This window comes from Epinephelus lanceolatus, chromosome 15, assembly GCF_041903045.1.
Source record: "Epinephelus lanceolatus isolate andai-2023 chromosome 15, ASM4190304v1, whole genome shotgun sequence".
NCBI classification, from domain to species: domain Eukaryota; kingdom Metazoa; phylum Chordata; class Actinopteri; order Perciformes; family Serranidae; genus Epinephelus; species Epinephelus lanceolatus.
The window spans coordinates 16,308,091-16,326,677 of record NC_135748.1 but is presented as its reverse complement, the minus strand read 5'-3'; the positions used below and the strand labels follow the sequence as shown (position 1 = coordinate 16,326,677).

General features: G+C 42.9%; 1 protein-coding gene across 6 annotated transcripts in view; it reads left to right on the top strand.

Annotated features, from left to right (window-relative positions):
• ralgapa2 (Ral GTPase activating protein catalytic subunit alpha 2) overlaps positions 1-18,587 on the top strand; it is a 110,944-nt gene that overhangs the window by 88,127 nt on the left and 4,230 nt on the right. For all 6 annotated transcript variants that reach the window (XM_033643559.2, XM_033643562.2, XM_033643560.2 and 3 more), the window contains one exon: positions 13,445-13,566. In XM_033643559.2, coding sequence (XP_033499450.2) covers positions 13,445-13,566 — 122 coding nt within the window. The remainder of the gene's footprint in view (positions 1-13,444; positions 13,567-18,587) is intronic.

Below are 18,587 nucleotides of genomic sequence, written 5' to 3'. Positions count from 1 at the left end.
CCACCTGGCTGTGAGACTGTACAGTCAGCTGCCACTGAAGGGCCAGAATAGGAGACGACCAGGTGTTGGGCTCCAGCCCCCCTAATTGTTGCCATGTAATAGCCTGCTTGACTGCACAATATAGCCCAGGGGCGAGGATTAGGAAAAAGCTGTTGCCAACACAGAAGTCCATTTTCTTTTTTGCCCAAGGTTTTTGTGTGTGGGTTTCTCTTGGTGTGCATGCTTATGTGTGTATGCATATATACATCTCCCTTTGTCATCCTCCTCATCCATTACAGTCGTAGCAGGTAGAACTGGGCCCCTTTTCCTGGCTCCCAGTCAGCCCCTTATCCACCTAGCACATTCATTTCAGATGTATATTACTACAAACTTGCTTTCAAGTTGGGAAGCATATCAGACCTACATATATGTACAGCATTTTGCCTGAAAGTTACAGACTTATTTTGGGCTGACTGCATGGGAAAAACTTCACAAAACATCATTGCCTTGCAACAGAAAACAAAAATCATATCATTGACTTCTCATCATCAACATAGGCAACATCATTGTGATAAAATGATATCAAAACTTAGCCTGGCCGCTGTCTCCATATGGTATTGTTAGAAAGGAGTTCATATCTCATTGTAATCACAATCATATTGATTGAAATTTGTCCGAAATGCAGATATGAGGGTGAAAGAAATCACTCTTGCCCTTAGTAACTAACCCTCTCCACTCTGTGCATTCACCACAGCTGTGATCATATGTAACCCAGTGCTAATCATTATCATTCCCCACTAAATGCCTGGCATTTTGCATAAGGCCAAGCAGCCTAATTGGCCCGATGAACCTTTCACAGAAGGGGCAATGGAGGAACAAGAGACTTCATGTGCAGCACGTCTTGGCGGGGGGAAGCAGACAGAGGTGCTTGGCGTTTAGGCATCGCAGTTATTCTGCGGCACATGCCACAAGCATCATTAAAATTGCAAAAGCCTCTGTTCATTTTGTTTTAATATTTCATCAGTGCTTGTCTGAACAGCATTATCATGGGGTTAAAATCAGAGCCATTTGGCATGACCCAGGGTTGGCACACTCCTCGTGCAATTTAAGTGTCAGACTGGTAGTCTAGATGTGTCAAAGAGATTACAGAACATCAGGGTACTTTGCCGCCATGCTTTGAGGTGGTTACAGGTGGCAGTTTGAGTCTGTAGCCTGATTGTACATTTTTACGCTATAAATTTCATCATGAAAGTTGAAAGAAAGAAGAGGTGAAATGCCTCCTAAGTAATCAGACGGATTTCAATCAAAGTCCAGGTCCAGTGTGCCCTTCCCCGTTTCATCTTTGACTTTTTATTAAAAGTTCAAATTGAGATCAGATAGATGCTGTTGTCCCCCTGTCTCGATTCTGAACAATTCAAATATCAGGAACTGAGGAAAAAAAATATGACGCATATTCACCTCAGATAACTCATAAGATGCACACCTTTGTCCTGACCTAATAATGTTTCCAGATGGCTGAGGCATTCATGTAACTCTGGCCATCGTCACTGACAAAGGAGACCTTCAGAGAGAACTCTCACCCAGCCAGTCACAGAACTGTATCTGTTAATCTTCATCCCTATGAGCCGTTGCTCATCTTATTATGACTTTCTGTTAATGCACGGTGGAGGCCTGTGTGACTGTCTGGCTATAATGGGCCTGTGTTTGATTAATCATGTCGATCCATTGTGTTTCACATCTAAGGCTGCTGCGTTAGGACTCATCAATGGAGACCAGAGTCCTTTGAAAAGGAGATTGGTTACAGACTCAGCTCATCTGAATACACAAGCCCAGTAGGCTTTGATGGCAGTCATGTTGTGTTGAACAAATCATGCTACAAAAAATTATGATGTCACCAGGTACACTGTGGCTGTGTACTTGTGGCTGTCCTGTACTCTGGTGTGAGGATGACTTGTTGCTTTCATCATTTATATTCTGTGAAGCCCCAACAATCTGTCTGAACATAGTTTAGGGGTCAGCATTGACTTTGGTGTAGGTGCTCGTCTTGTGATTTGTCGTGGAACAGAAATCGATTTTTAGTGTCCCCCAGAGGAATGGTGGGCTGCCAGAGACTTGAGGAAATGGGTGACTACTTCCTCCAGTCAGCTCATAAATAACCTGCTCATGCCAGCTAGCAGACATCAGATTTTGTCTGCGGCTGTGGCAAACCTGTGTGAAATCACTGATGGGCAGTGATGATGTCACAGGTTAGGAGTGATGTCACAGCCATAACTTCCCATCCTGCTGTCTGAATGCCAGATGGACGGTAGAGAGGTGTGGAGGTTGGAGCTTAGAAAGCTCTTGCTGTGGGGAAACTCACCCCTCAGGAGGTGTCATTAACCTGGGCTTACTGTTTGACCCGACTCCTTAGGGTCCCTCAAGTTCCAGTTTCCTGGCCCCGCTCCTAATTAGGCTACTTATTAAAACTCTTCTGAAACCAGCTATTCCTCAGGAGCATATGATCTTGTGTATGTCTATGCACACCCAGAAATTGGACACACAAACACCTCTATTCATCATAATGCATCCCTGACACATTCAGACGTTTTTCTGTCCTGCTGCTGTGTCTACAGCAAAAAGCTGTTTAATGAGACACCAAGGTTTGAGTAGCTGCCATATAAAATGGGATTGGGACACACACACACACACACACACTCATACCATACAGTCACCCTACTGGCTAGTTTCTGTCACACACGCTCTCACTTTATCCATCTCAATCTGTTGTTCCTTCCCACTCTGCCATTATTCCAGCAGCCAGCTTTATTGCCACATTCACTCTCTCTGTCCCTATCTTTCTCTCTCTCCGTGTATCTCCGTCTAAATGTCTCTGTCTTCCTCCTCGTTTTCCCATAATCACCTCACACCTCCGAGGGCCTCTGCTGAGACGAGCTTCACACCTCAGCCCTCACTGTGACAACAGGTACCGCTGGCACTCACCGCCCGGCCTCTCTCCAATCAACACCTGCTCGGCTTTATCCCTCTTCCTTTCTTTTTTCCATCTTCCCCCCTCCATCCTTTCCATCTCCACCGTCTTTCTCCATGGTTCTATCCCCCGTTTTAGTGTCTCTGCCAGTCCCTTCTCACTGTGTATCCTCTCTTTACATTTCCCAGTCTGCCTGCCATTTTTCTGCCTCTTATCTCCTTTTCCATAATGAGTAACACTTCATCCATATGCAGTCCAATCCATTCCTCCATACCGGTGCCTTCTGGAGATATCACTGTGATCCCCTGTTGATTTAAACATGTTCATGTGACACCAGTATGTTTTCATTACCTCCTATGATAGCCAGTGGAATGAGTGACAACAGCAGCCTGTGTACAAGTTATTTAAAGGTTTGTATTTGCCACCAATCATTTTTCAAATCTGACATTTTTTCCCTATTAAGTTCACCACCTAAGCGGGAGATTTAACCCCTAATGTATTCATATGGATGTACAGTATTTGTGTGCAGCACTGCTATGAGTGTGCGTGTGGTATGAGGACAGGAGGCACTATGCCTTTCAACAAAAAAATAATGACCACATCTGCTTTTTTACCCTGCTTGCACAGGCACCCGGCACAACTAAGCCCCCCCCATCCCTTCCTCTTAACAGGCCAATTATGTGACTGCTGGGAGTCAATGGCGCTGTGAGCTACTCCTGAGCTCCTCTCCTCACCAAGGTCAAGCTGATTGGCCCAGGTTAATGGGCAGATGTGAGGCTAAGAGAGGAGGGGGTCAAGCACCTAGAGGCACCCTCCACCTCATCTCTAAACTGTCCCTCTTCACTACAAGAGCCCCTTTTACCACCAGCGCTTCTACAAACAGGATTAACCTTGGCTGTTGCCGTGAAGGCCCGAAGTGCGTAGGAGTGTTTTCTCCCCACGCACTGCAAAGATTTTTTTTTTATAGGAGTTGAGCATTTTAAATGTTCAAGTAAAACTCCCAGAATGAGGTGCTATGTGTCCTCATTGAGAATAACGGAAACCTATGGTATATCCTGATTGTATCTGTCTTAAGTAAAGGGGTCATTTTTTTATTTAAACATGATTAAAGTCTGTGTTAGACATTTAGCCAATATTCCCTCACAGACAGTGTTTCTCAAGACCTAGCAGAGCTCAAAGATTTTTTAAAAAAAAAGTTGTTATATGAGATGATTATTATTTTTTAGCCATTGAGTGCTTGTTGTACTCTTTGTTTAATTGTTCACTCTTGTATGGTAAATATCCTTTGTTCTTTCAAAATCAGGTTGTCTTGTTAATGCGCTAAATGGCTGTCTGGCTGATCTTTTAAAGATCTCTGTCCAGTTCTTGGACCTGCGATATTTATCACTTACAACGGAGACTGTCCCAACTAGCTTTAAGGCAGCTGGGGTTAAACCTCTATTTGTAAAACACCTTGATCCAGGGTCGGCAAATAAGTATGGACTAGTACTCTAACCTTCAGTTCTTCTCCAAAGAACCAGAAAGAGTTGTGTATCAGCAACTTTCAGCCTAGATATTTAACTGTAATCTTTTCTTAACCTTTTTAAATGGCTTTCAGGGCCTCACTTTACCAAAACTGCACATATTAAGGTAGTGAATGATCTTCTACCTTCTGTGTACTCAGATTCCACCTTAGTACGTCTATTACTGGGTCTCAGTGCATCTTTTGACACCACTTATCATTGTATACTCCAAGACTAACTAGAAAATCAATTTAGTGTCAGTGGCCAGGCACTCACATGGATTAAGTCTTACTTATCTGGAAGTGAGTTTCCTGTATATTACTAATAATACTACATGAAAGTGTGCTAATGTGAAACATGGAGTACCTCAGGGCTCTGTTTTTGGCCCATTGATTTTCTGTATATATATATATATATATATATATATATATATATATATATATACTGATGATACTCATCTGTATGTACTTGTAAAGGCAGAGGATAATTCTCAAATTAGTAAGGTGTGCTAATGTGAAACATTTCTCAGAATTTTAGTGACAACAAAAATCTTGTTATGTTTGATCCTTCCCTCTCCTTTGATCATCTCATTGAAGAAATCACCAAAACAGCCTTTTTTTCTAACCAAGCAATAAAGCTAAAATCAGGTATTTTCTGTCAATTGTTGTTATGTTTTGTTAAAATGAAGTCAGGAGGACTCTCTGCCCTCTTCCTCCGGAATAACCTCCCGCTGACATCAAACAGTGTGACTCTTTTTAGGCTTTCAAATCCAAATGATTTGTATTAACCTTCAGTTAGTTGCTTATTCATTTATTACTTAAGGCTGTGTAGACCACTATCTTTCCAGTGGGTCGGTCTCAGTCTCAATGAATCTATTAAGTCTAGTACTGTTTACTCCTTGTTTGTTTTGGATGACAGGAATACGGTTTAATAACTTTGCGATCCTCTGTCAGTCTACCTAAGATGTCTTCCATTTATATTTCGTTAAAGGGTTTTTTGGGGGAGTTTTTCCCTAATCTTAATCGAGGGTATAAGGATTGAGGGGTTTGTATGCTGTACAGATTGTAAAACCCCTTGAGGCAAACTTGTGATTTGTGATATGGGGCTATATATATAAATTTGAAATGACTTGACATCACTATGAAAATTTCCTCATTAAGCAGAGAGATTTCCGCCTTAGGCACTCAACATGATAAGGGCATCTTTGACAAAAGGGGAGGGGGCAGCCCCCCACCCTGCACCCGTCATCTGACTTCTTTGACTTAGAAGTGGATAGAAATGGAGCTTAAGTAGTGAAATGTCAGTATGGGGCGTCTTAAGACCCTTTTCTAATGCTCCTTTGCCTAATCTGGACCTTCACCCCCTGCCCTGCCTTATCAACAGATTAGCTGTGTGTGAGTCTCTATCTGTCTGTCAGTGTCATTCGTTCTGTTCAGTTGTGTGACTGCAAAATGAGAGTAAGACTATCAACACAAATCTCTTTACACAATCTTTCATGGGTTTGTACAAATAAACCAAAAGTCTGCTATTTTGGCAGGGCTACTCAAGGACACTTGGCCTAAACCCACTGTGGTCTTGACTAGTCTCCCAGTCCCTGCAGCTGACAGCCATCCCTACAGCAACCAGTGCTATTCACTGTTGGGATGGTATTCCTGAGGTGTTGAGTGTTATCTTGTCTTCACCAGATGTAGTACTGGTGTTCACTTGGCATTCAGACCAAATAATTTTTTTTGTCCCAGCACGCTCTCAGTATCCCTGAACTTCCATTTGGCAAAGTCCAGATGGGCTGTCACACAGTGGTCATTGGGTTCATCGTCTCCTGGCCAAGACCACATTTACTGACACTGGCGACATAGTGAGCTATAGAAAGAATCTTGATAGTTAAAGTTAAATCCCACTGATTGTCGCACAGTGTGTGAAATTCGTTCTCCGCATTTGACCCATCCCCTGAGGGAGCGGTGAGCAGCAGCGGTGAGCAGCAGCGGTGAGCAGCAGCGGTGCCACGCTCGGGAATCATGTGGTGATCTAACCCCCCAATTCCAACCGCTAATGCTGAGTGCCAAGCAGGGAGGCAATGGGTCCCATTTTTATAGTCTTATAGTCAGAGCATCCCATTTCACAATGATGGTCCATACTTAGCTCTAGGATTACCTTCAGTTGTTATGATACAGTGGAAATCGCATATAGTGATCACAGTTACAGTGATCAAAGAGCCTGGGACAGAATACTTCCTATATGAATGCTGTTTAAGTAATTCACCTATAGTAATCAAGTTGTCTGCTTACAGGGTTCATTTTGGGTCTCTTCATACGTGATAACATTTGATAAAACATTTAAAACTACAGTGATTACACTTTTTAATTTAACACCCATGTTAGGCTACTTGCCTTGCCGTAAACTGTCTGCCTCCAACTAGCTACCTGAGACTGTTGCTACATGCATATTGAAATCATGACAGGTAAAAGAGAGTAATTTTCTTTCAATGAAAAATGTAGTCTCCTCAAAGCTTATGGCTGCTAGTGATGTAGACAGAAAACGAAAGTTCACAGGGAAAGCACCCGTGGTTGATTCCGCCCTTGTGAATTGGATTAATAATGGTTTGTCACGTAGTGCCCTCATAATGAAGAAGCTGTACTGTTTTTTGAAACAGACACTAAAATTCAGTAAATCTGTCTGTTTTATTACTTTACATTATTGTATTACATATACTGGTGTCACTTAGATGGTAATCTGCGTGGGAAATAAAGGGAAAGAAAGAAATAGGTTAAAGTAATCGTCGACTTTTAGTGATCAATATGACCTGGACAGACATGATCACTGTGATAGGATTCCACTGTAATACATTTTCCAGAATTTGTCTCTTAATACAGTTCAGTCTCACACGTCTGCTTGAAGGTCTTTGATTTTCATAGCTTGGTGTTCACTCTGTGAACTGTCAGACCTTTTATTGACAGGTGCGTGCCAGTTATTTTAACTAGACATAGGTGGACACAATTATGTTAGAATGAATCATGATATAGTCCTGTTGCAAGCAAAGGTATTTATTCAAAACTTTATTGCCATTTTGATTTGAAATTTTCTGTTGAGTTATGTTTGTAATTCCCCACTTGCACAGTGATGGGCATGTTTGAGCATAAGCACACGTGGTAAGCGATAAACATTGTAGTTGATGCTTCACACTTTTCTGTTGGTCGACAGTTGGTAGCGGTTACACGTTTAAAAGTTTGGGAAATGGTGAGAAAACACTGAATATAAACTGTTCACATTCAGATTGCCTTCAAGTTAAGGAGTACTTCCTGAAGCCATGATGGTCCCTGCTGTCTGTGTGTGTTTAAAGGCTGTGAGTGTGTGTGTTCAGTGTGATATGAGCGTGTGTCAGAGGCCAGTGGTGGCGTGAGGCCTTTGTCAGCAGGGGGACTGAGCAACACAAAGAGGGAGGCTGGATGGTCAGGATGCTGCTCTCCAGAGAGACACCAGTTCAGAGGTCAACAAAGGCTCTTTTGGAGAACAGTGTGTGTGTGGGTGGAGGGTGTCAGCATGTGTTGTGGCTACTTATGCACAAACGTCTGTGTGCGAGCATGTGTACGCGTCCGCATGTGCTGGGTGGGGTTACACACGGCACAGAATGGATCCCAATGGACAGGCATTTTCAGGACAGGTCCCTGTGGACGGAGAGGGAGAAAGGGGAGAGAGATGATGATGAGGGTTGGTGGCTGTTGGCCGATGGGGTCCAGCAGGGATGGAGCAGCCTGCTAATGAAGAGCCATCTGAGGCCTCCATTCACCTTGAACATGGGCCACTGCAGCTGCCCTGACCTTGGCTTTGATCCACAAAGATGCTTGACCCCCACCATTCCCCCAAGAGCAACCCCCCTGCCATCTGGACAGCACACATGCATATGTATACATACGTGCACACACCCATAGATACATATGCATGTACACGTAGGCTGACTCATATACACATTTGCTTTCACAGGTTTCATGTTGTTGGGCTCTGTCTCTGGTGGTCTTTGTTTAGCCACATACACCTTCTTTGGCATGCAAGCTGCATTTTGTGTGTTTGTGCACACTTGACTTGTGCTTTTGTGTACAACTGTATATATTTTGGTTACACACCTTCACTTAGACACCCCATGCAACCATAAACCACTACTTTTGTCACTAAGAAAGAGAGGGCAAGCACAGGACAGGGTAGTAGAGGACTATTATCCACAAAAACACATTGTCCAAAATGTGTAAATGTTGTAGTTAACAGACTGGATTTGTGCTTTTCTGTTTTATATCTAATACTCTTTCCCCACCCTCATAACACCCAAACCACAACTGCCATGTTTCTAGACATCAGTCCCCTAACTGAAGTTGTTTTACATTTACTCAAAACTGGAAGAATTTTTTTTTCTCGTTACTGTCCCAATGGTTGCTACGCTCCATAGGCATTACATTGGTTTCCCTCTCTTCTCCCTAATAGGAATGCAGCGGCTTGGAACGTAGGGGTTCCTTGGAAATTCCCAAAGTGGCGCAACACACTCTCCTCCCACACACTGGCTTGTCTTGCTTGTCCGCCCAGTTCAGCTGTAAATGACAGTTATGTCACGGGTGACTTGAGATGCAGTCCATCTGTGGAAATGTAGACCTGTCTGCATTTTCCTTTTTATATAATTCATCCCGAGCTGTATGAGAATTTTTTCATAGCACACAATATAATGGAGCTTTGTGAAATACACTAATGTTGTCAGTCAGGAAGGCTTTCATAACACACATAGCATTTTTATAAGTATAACATTTTGTGATTCATCTTTCCAGAGAAGTCCATCATGGAATTGAGCCAGGTACTCATCAGCAGTAGATGCAGCTTATGTTTTACCCCAAAAGTAGGTCAGTGTCAGCGGGTTTGGTGTCCATGACATGGACATAATCTTTGCGTCACTGTTCTGGATGTGTCCCTTGATTAAGTTACTGCATGGAGGCAGGCGCATCTGTGCATATTCAGGGGAACAAGCTGTGCCCATGGCTTAGTAATTAGAGACAAGCAGAAAGGTGAGGGAGTGCGAGAGAGAGAGGCAGCAAGATTACCCCTCACTGTGCATCAGGTCTGATATCTGTGCAGCAATTTTTTTACCCACAGATAGCATCGTACATTTACTTAAGTGAGCTGATTATGGCTCTCGCTTTCACTCATCTCCAAAATACCTTTTATTAGTCTCCCTCCCTCGCCACCTGTCTTTCTCCCTGGCAGCCTGTCATATATTTTCTCTCGTCTCTTGATAATTCTACACTATCTCCCTTCATTTTATTCTTTGAAGTTTTTTTTTTCTCGCCCACTATAATCCATTTGTCTAACTTGGATAGAGGGCAGCGGAAGGAAGTAGTGGAGGAGAGGCGTGTGTCAGAGTCAGAGAGAGCGTCTGCTCCAGCTGGAGTCAATATTTGCTTTAGGAATCTCAATAACAGGCCTCCAGTCATCTGCATCTCTGATAATGGACAGCCATATGGCTCTGTTGACCCACGCTGTGCCGAGGTTCTCGTTCTCTCTCTCTTCGTCTTCCCTTGTGTTTCATTTGTCAGCCTCCTTCTAACTTCTCTCATTTCTTTTCATTAAGTCCTTCCCTGTACTATATTTTGTCTTCCACTTATCACCTATCTGGGCACATTTTGTTCTTTTACAACATCCTTTCTCTCTGTCCGTCATCCATAAAAGCCTGGATATGACCCACCACACAGAGCTGTGACCCAAGTTACCATGGCAGCAGAGACTGGGATGCCCACTCTTTTCCAGCAAGTGACAGAAAACAGTGACGTTGCATGTCTGGCTATGACTGGAAGACAGATGTGGAGCTCAAGAGGGAAGTGCTTTTACATGCTTAAAGTCATGCTGCTCTGCATCTCCTAAATGGAGATTCTGGCCCCGTCTTTTCATTCCTCTTTTCCTACCTAAGGTAGGAAATATGAGCTTTTATGTTAATGGATTTCTTGGTGTTCTCTCCAGACAAGCAACCAAATGTTGTGTGTCTATCCAAGAATCTTATTTTGCAATAAAATGCCCCAAAAAATGAGCAGAGTAGACTTCCTCAGTGTTTCACATAGTTACATAATTGTGTTCTTTTGTTTTTGTTTGTTTTAAGGCCTAGACGCATAAACCGATGTCAAAGAATTAGCAGCAACAAGAGCCCCCTAGTGTTACTTCTCAAGGCTGTGTCTTGGCCAAAAAGTTGCACATGAACGCACCAAACCAACGGTCAACAAGCACTTATGTTTTACCCCTGTGTGAGAAGATACATACCCCTCCATACCAGCAGATGGCAGTCATCTGTAATCATCATTCAAAAAAGAAAACCAGAAGACCGTCTTGACGCTAGTTAGCCAGTTAGCACTTTACCAACACAATCCAATGTTGAAAGAACAGAGCCTATTAACCATGCGCCAGTCAATAATAAGACCATCACGAATTGTTTCTGCTCAATGGCTAGAGAAAAACAATCTTACCTCATATAAAAAGTTTGTTTTGACCTCACTCCCTTTTGATTTTAGCTTTTCGTATATGTTCCTCACTTCAGTTTCTCCTCTTGTGCGCTGAGCTGAACTGCCAATCATATGATTTCATTCACTGACAGGCTCGGTTGTGCCGAGGCCTAATCAGAGTGTTGAATCAGCAGGGGGAAAAAAACAACTAGTGCCAATGAGGGCTAACAGTGCGGGACATACCACACTGACAAGGGCGGCAGACGTTCACCAACAGTCCTACTTGGACCGACAGCCGCCCATTGGCTTGATGTGTCAGGGCCTTTAATATACCCTTGCTAGTATTTGTGTCTAACTTTTACCTTCCGTGGTTAAAGTATTCAATTCCTGTTTTTGCAGTTTAAAACCAGTCGACTATAAATAGACTATATTAGACTTCGCTCCTTTTACACTGCCTGTTCAAGGCAGGAATTTTGCACCATTATTCCTCCTCCGCACTCTGCATTAACGGTAAGATCATGGAATGGACTTGTTTTGTCTTTTAGCCGGCAGCGGAGGTAGTAACAGCACCAAATCGATGTCTGTATAAAAGGGATAGACAGCAGGACGGGACAGCTTTGGCGACATGTTAGGTATGCAACCCATCCCCGTGAGATTTAAAAGGCAGCTGATAGCAGTTAGCAGCTAAATCAAAGAAGAAGAACAGAACTGGAAATGTCTGCAAAATATGAAAGCAATGAGGTTTGGGAGCTCTTTACCCTCTGAGCAGAGGACAGGAAATGGGACAGTAAATGATTGGTATTGCCATGTTATGCTATTGTTGTTTAGAAAATGCTGCCTAATGCATACGTTATATGTCAGCTAGAGGCTGACACTGTTGTTTCACACATCGCACCTCTTCTGATTCCGAAATATCAGCATGCTATCTAAAATCACACACTGGAGTGGCAAGATGCCGGCGTTGTTTGGTTCTTTATGACACAGCAAAGCCGGCATAATGAAGGGTCTTCATCACCGCTCTATCACGCAATCTGTGTTTAAAAAGGGGCTTGTAATTATTTGGTTCATAGGACATGTGGATCCGAACAGCACTAGTATACAAACCCATCCGGCTCTCTATCTTCCTCTGTTACCTTCTCCTTTGTCTCAGTCTGCCCTCTGTCCATCTCTGTCTGTCCCTGTGAGCAGCTTGGCCATCGTACCCTCTGGTGCCTCCCGGCTCAGGTGCCCGTCACCCCCGCTTTGCTACGGTTCCCTCAAAGCCATTGGTCATGGCAGCCTTGGCCCCTGCTGTGGCGGCATGTGCCCACACCAGGCCCCCTGCCCAGTCACTGTCTCGTCCTATCTATCTAACCCAGACCGGAGCCTCTCGGCCCAGTCCAGCCTATCTCCGCTCAGCCTGGTTCAGCCTTGGCGTCAGCAACAGCTCAGTGCCACTCCACCCTGGCAGTCGTAATGAGATGAGGGGGAGGGGGGTTTCTGTGTTGAGTTACTAGAGTTGGTGTGTGTGTGTGTGTGTGTGTGTGTGTGTGTGTGTGTATGTGTGAGTGAGTGAGTGAATGTGAGAGATAGAGAGAGAGAGAGAGAGTGAGAATGTATGTGTTTGTCAAGCAATTTGTTAGGTGTCATCTATCAAGGCAACATGGCCACAACAGACAGCCGTGAGAATAATCAGACTCATTGTCAAACATGCACACACACACACACACACACACACACACACACACAGTTAAATCTCCAAAGCGCTTACTATCATTACACCATCAGATAGACCTTTTCACTCCAATAGTTGCCTACACCATATTTTATCCAGCACTTGCCTCCATTCCACAACAGACTTAGCACGATATATCTATGATAATGGTATGATAATGGCCATCAGAATGTTTTCCACCCTCACCCGGCAGCCATTTTGCAGGCTTATTTATTTATTTATTTATTAATTTGAGCTTTCCCATTTCAAATCCGGCCATCCATCCTGCATGCTGGCTGCCCAGGCTCCAGTCACTGCTTGTCACTCTGAATTTCAAATGGCTCCAATTTTCCCCCTGATGGCACGGAGAAGTGGCAGGCAGCACATCGGGGAGGGTGGTCCTAGACATGCTGCCTGCAGCAGGGGTTCTATTAGAGAGAAGAGAGGGACGAGAGGGGGGAGAGGAGAGGTTTGGAGCATCACGCCAGTAGTGATGTATTCTTTCTTTCTTTTTTTTATGATTATTTTGGAGACTGCTTTCTCATTTGGGGCTGTGTGGCATGGCTGATTGTTCCATCTTTGCTTCTGGCTGGGTTGCTGATGGTGAAGCTGCCCTGCCCCTGCCTCACACTCTCCCAGCTCACAGTGTATGTATATGCAGTGCAGCACTGAAAAAAACTGATTTGTAACTGTGGCTATGATTTGAAGTGTGTGCTATGTACAGATGTTCTGAAAGGTAATTATTTTGTGAGTGTTAGATTTATTAACAGGCAAAGGCTAACCCTACCTTGCTGCCTTTTTCTTCACCAACATTGTGTTTTGTTCCTTAACGAGAGCTAACCAGCTATGAGGAGCGAGCGCTCTACCTAGAGGCCATTGTTCAGAACCACAGAGAGGTCATGACCTTCGAAGACTTTGCCTCACAGGTCTTCTCCCCCTCACCTGGCTATCCAATGAGTGGAACAGGTGAGAAGTGAACCACGCCACATGTCTGTCCTCCTTTGTGTTCTTTCCACTCCACTTCCACCTCTTCACCATCCCACTGTTGCTTCATCGCACTTGTGCATTTTGCTCTTGTGCCTTCTTTCCCCTTTCTTCATCATCTCTTTCCTTGCCTCTTTTTCTGCATCAGTCTCTCCTCCTCCTCCTCCTCCTCCTCCTCCTCCTCCTCCACAACACACCTGTTTGCCCCCGTCGCCTCCTCCACACCCCCCTCATTCTCTCCACTCTCCTTGCACGCCTACACTCACTGATGAATATCAAACGACGGGGCCCGGCTCTTCACGCCATCCGACTGACTTCAAACACTGCTTTCTCCACTTCCTCAGGCCCCCACTTATGCCACTTTGTTCATCTCTTCTTGTTTCAAACTGCATCTTTCCGTGCAATTACTTTCCTATGAATATAAGCAGCCTTGTTAAATGGCGTTTGCAGAGTGTATGTTTGTTTGTGTGTGCATGTGTGTGTGTGTGTGTGTGCACGCGCACATCTTCATGAGCTCATTCACCGACACTTAGGAGATCCGACCGACAAACACCAGCTCGCGGATGTCAGCACAGCACTCTTATCAGTCCGTGATGAATAGAATGGAAAACGTGTCTTATCTTGTTCTTCCTACTTGTACCAGCTCTGATCGATCTGCAACAGCACTGAAATCAATACGGGATTGCACTTTTCCACTCTATTGGATCCCAACACACGTTCTGTTTTGACAAGGAAAGCACTCCACAATACTTAACCGTGGATGTCTCGTCATTTTCAAATCTGTCAATATGTTTTAAGGGTGTATGTAATATTTTTATCCCGTATGTTGGCATGTGAGAATTAAATGTCTGAATGCTCCAGACTGTGCGTGCGTGCGTGCATGCATGCGTGCATGTGCGTGCGTGCGCGTGTGTGTGTGTGTAGGACTTCAGATTCTCAGACAGCAGGTGTGTCAGCTATGTTACCATATTGTTTGCCCATCTCTCCTGCAGAGGTGTAAAATCTCCCCGGACTGACCTCTCGTCACCTTGTTTCATCCCAGCACCAAACCAGTTTCAATGGAAGGACTGAGGGAAAAAAAATAGATACAAATACAGAGGAATATAGAGGAAAGGGAGCTGCTGAGGGCAAAAGAGAGAGGAAGTAAATCTAGCTGATGGTGTGGACTATTTCAACCATGGGATCCTTTGTGGCTGGACAGAGAGAGGTTAGCCAGGCTTGAGAATAATGTTTTACAGCATGGGACATATGCTGTGGCTAATGTGAGAGGCCATAACATAATGAAGTCTGTTAGGCTGTTGTGTCACCCTCGCTGCTGCGGAAACTCGTTCTGAACGGCAATTTGTATTTCTCCGGAATCTATGCGTGTAAATAGATTAGTAGATTAATGTGAGGGTGTGTGTGTCTGTATCTGTCCATTCATATTTTATCCAGGACTTACTTGTTCCATACAATACTGTGACACAGACCCTTCCTTGTATGTTATTTCACTGTTTTACAAATTGCCTTTGCTGCTGAGTTTTGACCTCTTAAATACTGTTAAGTTCATTGGTAGCTCCGTTGTTCACATCTTCTGATCTGTATTTGAAAGCTGGGGTTGGCAGTTTTCTGGAGTCAAAATAAAAAACGCCAGAATTTGAAAATACACCCTCTTCCTGCAGATCTCCATCCTTTGTCATGGGCATACGCTTCATACAGCAACCTGTATCAGTACTAGTCGTGCGTTTCAATCATCTCGATCGTGACTGATCCAGATGCCATCATATATGGGCAATTCTATGAGAATTACCATCCTGTTGTCTTTGTAAACTTGTTGGCCTGTAAAGCCCTTTGAGATGACATAGCGTGATTCAAAGCTCTAGCTAGCTACATGAGCATGAACTTGAATTAGCTCAGCTGTGAGTCTTTAGCTAGGGTTAGCAGAAGGCTAAACTATTAGCAACCTTTTCTCTCCATCTCTGAAAGGCTTTGCCAGCACTGACACTTATGTGTCTCATGTGTTTATTGTAAGGCAGTTGTTGCTAATACTGGAATAGCAACTTTTTACTGCAGGATTTTCCTCCATTGAATCAAACTTTCACCATCTAAATGAGGATGAGGCTTGTGACTGCATTTGTAGAACAGCCAGTAGGAAAGTCCTTTCTCTGAAATGGTCTTAAGGCTGCTGTGAAACTGCACCAACTAAGAGCAGCAAAAAAGTTGGGTGCGTCGGTACAATGGACAATCAAGAGAGGATGGCAGAAGAAATACCCGCACACCAATTCAACTGTGTGCTCAAAGTGTAAAAAATAATACAATAAAAAAGTGACAGCAGCAAACGTTTCAGTCCTTGACTATCATCAGTGCTGGTACTTTTCATTAGGGCCAGGACACTATTGTAATCCTAGGTATTCTTCTTCTTCTTTCTTCTTCGAAGGAAATCATACTTCCCATGGGTGAAAACTCACCAAACTTTGCACAAAGGTCCAGTCTCATGCCAGATATCCTCAGCTGTAAACTCAAGCCAATAGTCCTGATGGTGGCACTACAGCAAGCGTCTAAAGTTCAAAACTTTGAAAATTCATAACAAATCAACCATACGTGCTACAACTTCACACTTTAATCAAACTGTAGCTCCAATACTGAAGAAACTTTTGTACATTTAAACCCAACCTCAGTTGACACCAAACTTGCTACAGACCATCTTCAGACTGTCCTACAAAAACTACATTTCTCAGATTTTTGATTTATCAAAAATTGACCCTACAGTGCATCAAAATGTTTAACTCTAAACGGTATTGTAAACATATACATGCAAATTCCTGCTAAATAAATCTTCAATGTTCATGAAAAAAATGACAAAATTCTAGAGTCATGGTAGATGATGTTTGGAAAATATCAGAATTTTATCTCAAAAACTGAATTTTTTACAGCATTTTGAATTTCGCTCTCATGCGAACAATTGGAGTCAATGCAAAAATGGCAATTTCAAACATCAGTTTTTCACTTATGGAGCCAATAAATCATTGTTACAAACAAATTACCAACATCTCCATGCTGTCTAGATGCAATATGTGTATTTTCAGATTTTTGTCTTAATAACTGAATTTTTTACAGTGGTTTGAAATCTGCTTTTCCATGCATGGAGGGCTGCTAAACCTGCACGTCTGGCTTAGTCAGTTTGTGAAGCTACACATTAATTGTCACTGACTAATTAGCTCAGTGAGATAGAAATTGATCCTTAGTCTCAGAGGTCAATTCTGTTGCTCAGAATTGCCTAAAAATGCCCGGACCTGACCCATCACTGCGCAGCAGCTATAATTTTTTTTTGTACTTTGAGCACTCTTCCCTTTGTGCACAGATGTTTTGAATAAATTGGCTGGTTTTTTTTTTTTGACATTGATCTCAAGCTGTGAACCTTTTTGTAGCTGTCCAGCTCAGTTGAATTGGTGTGCGGTAGGTCCGTAACGGTACATGTATTTGTGTCGAACCGTTCGGTATGCGACTTTCGGTTCGGCACGACCCTGTACCGAATTATTGGGCGCAGGATATTATTTTATTTTGTTTTGTTTTATTTTAATTCCGTTTTTGCGAGCCGAACCATTTAAAATATCTAGTTCCCCAACGGACATAATTGAGTGACAGACCGAGTCCGACCGTAAATCTCCGCTTTCACTTTCTGCAGCGCATTCTCGCATTTTGACAACATGGCAAGTGAGCCTGACGAACCTGAAGACCCACCCGGGAACCTTAAGTCCTCCATTTGGGAACACTTTGGTTTCAGGGTAAAATACGAAGATGCAAATAAACAAGTTGACAAGACAAAAGCAGTGTGCCGACACTGCAGAACAGCGGTCGGGTATGTACTTGGAAACACGTCTAACATGCTAACACATCTAAAGCAACACCACCTGAGTTTGAACGTTAACCGGCACGACTAGAAAGAGCAATCTGGTGCAAACTACGATATCGTCGTCATTTAAAAAGAAAGAGCGTTTCCCTGACCATCGCGCTAAAGAAATAATCAACGCCATTGGAGTTGAGTAAAATTGTTTAAGCTGCACTTTAGATATAAGCATGTTTTGTTTACTGCACTTTAACAAAGTGGGAAAGCTAAGTAAGTTCCTAGTGAAACTGAATCTGAGCAGACTTTAAAGCTGACCAGCTGCACTATACTTTTTATTTTAATTGAGTAAAACTGTTTAAGCAGAAATTTATATTTATATTTTTCATTCAAAAAATGTGTTAAAAAAACAGCAGGATTTTATTTTTCACTTTTATATTTCTATTTTCATTCAAACAATGTGAAAAAGCAGGATTTTATATATATATTTGTTTCATTCAAAAATTGTGTAAAAAGAGTTAACTGCTGTGGTGGTATGTTTTAATAAGGTTATCAATAAGTGATATTTAATAGTTGTCTATTTTTTCATTACTGTACCGAAAAAAAACGAACTGTGACTTGTGTACTGAGGTACGTACCGAACCGTGATTTTTGTGTACCGTTACACCCCTAGTGTGCGGGTATTTCTTCTGCCATCCTCTCTCTGTATTGACCTGTGATTGGCCAAGGTCTGCCCAAGAAGTCTAGTTTTCTCTCAGTCCAGTTGAATTGCAATATGCTGAAAGGTATAGGTGTAACTTACAATAATCTAGATTGATGTATGATTTCAGTTATCCAGTGTTATCGATGCAGAGTGAAAATATTGATACATATCATCAACAGCCTAGCACCACGCAGGCAATGGCCAGAAGCCAAGAAAAAGAAGATATCATCTCATATCGATCACAGGCCCCTGGATTTGTGATATCAACAAATATTGTGTTGTTGTCCAAAGACTCAATATAATATTGTATCATGATAAACTTGTGATTTACACCCCTAACAAAGGTTATTATGGAATTTTTCGCTCAAGGATGCCAACAAAAACCTGCGTATCCTAGCTTTGATTCTATGTGTGCATTTTTATTTTTATTTTTTTTATTTTTTATTTTTTTTGCATTTTTTAAATAATTTAAGCAAA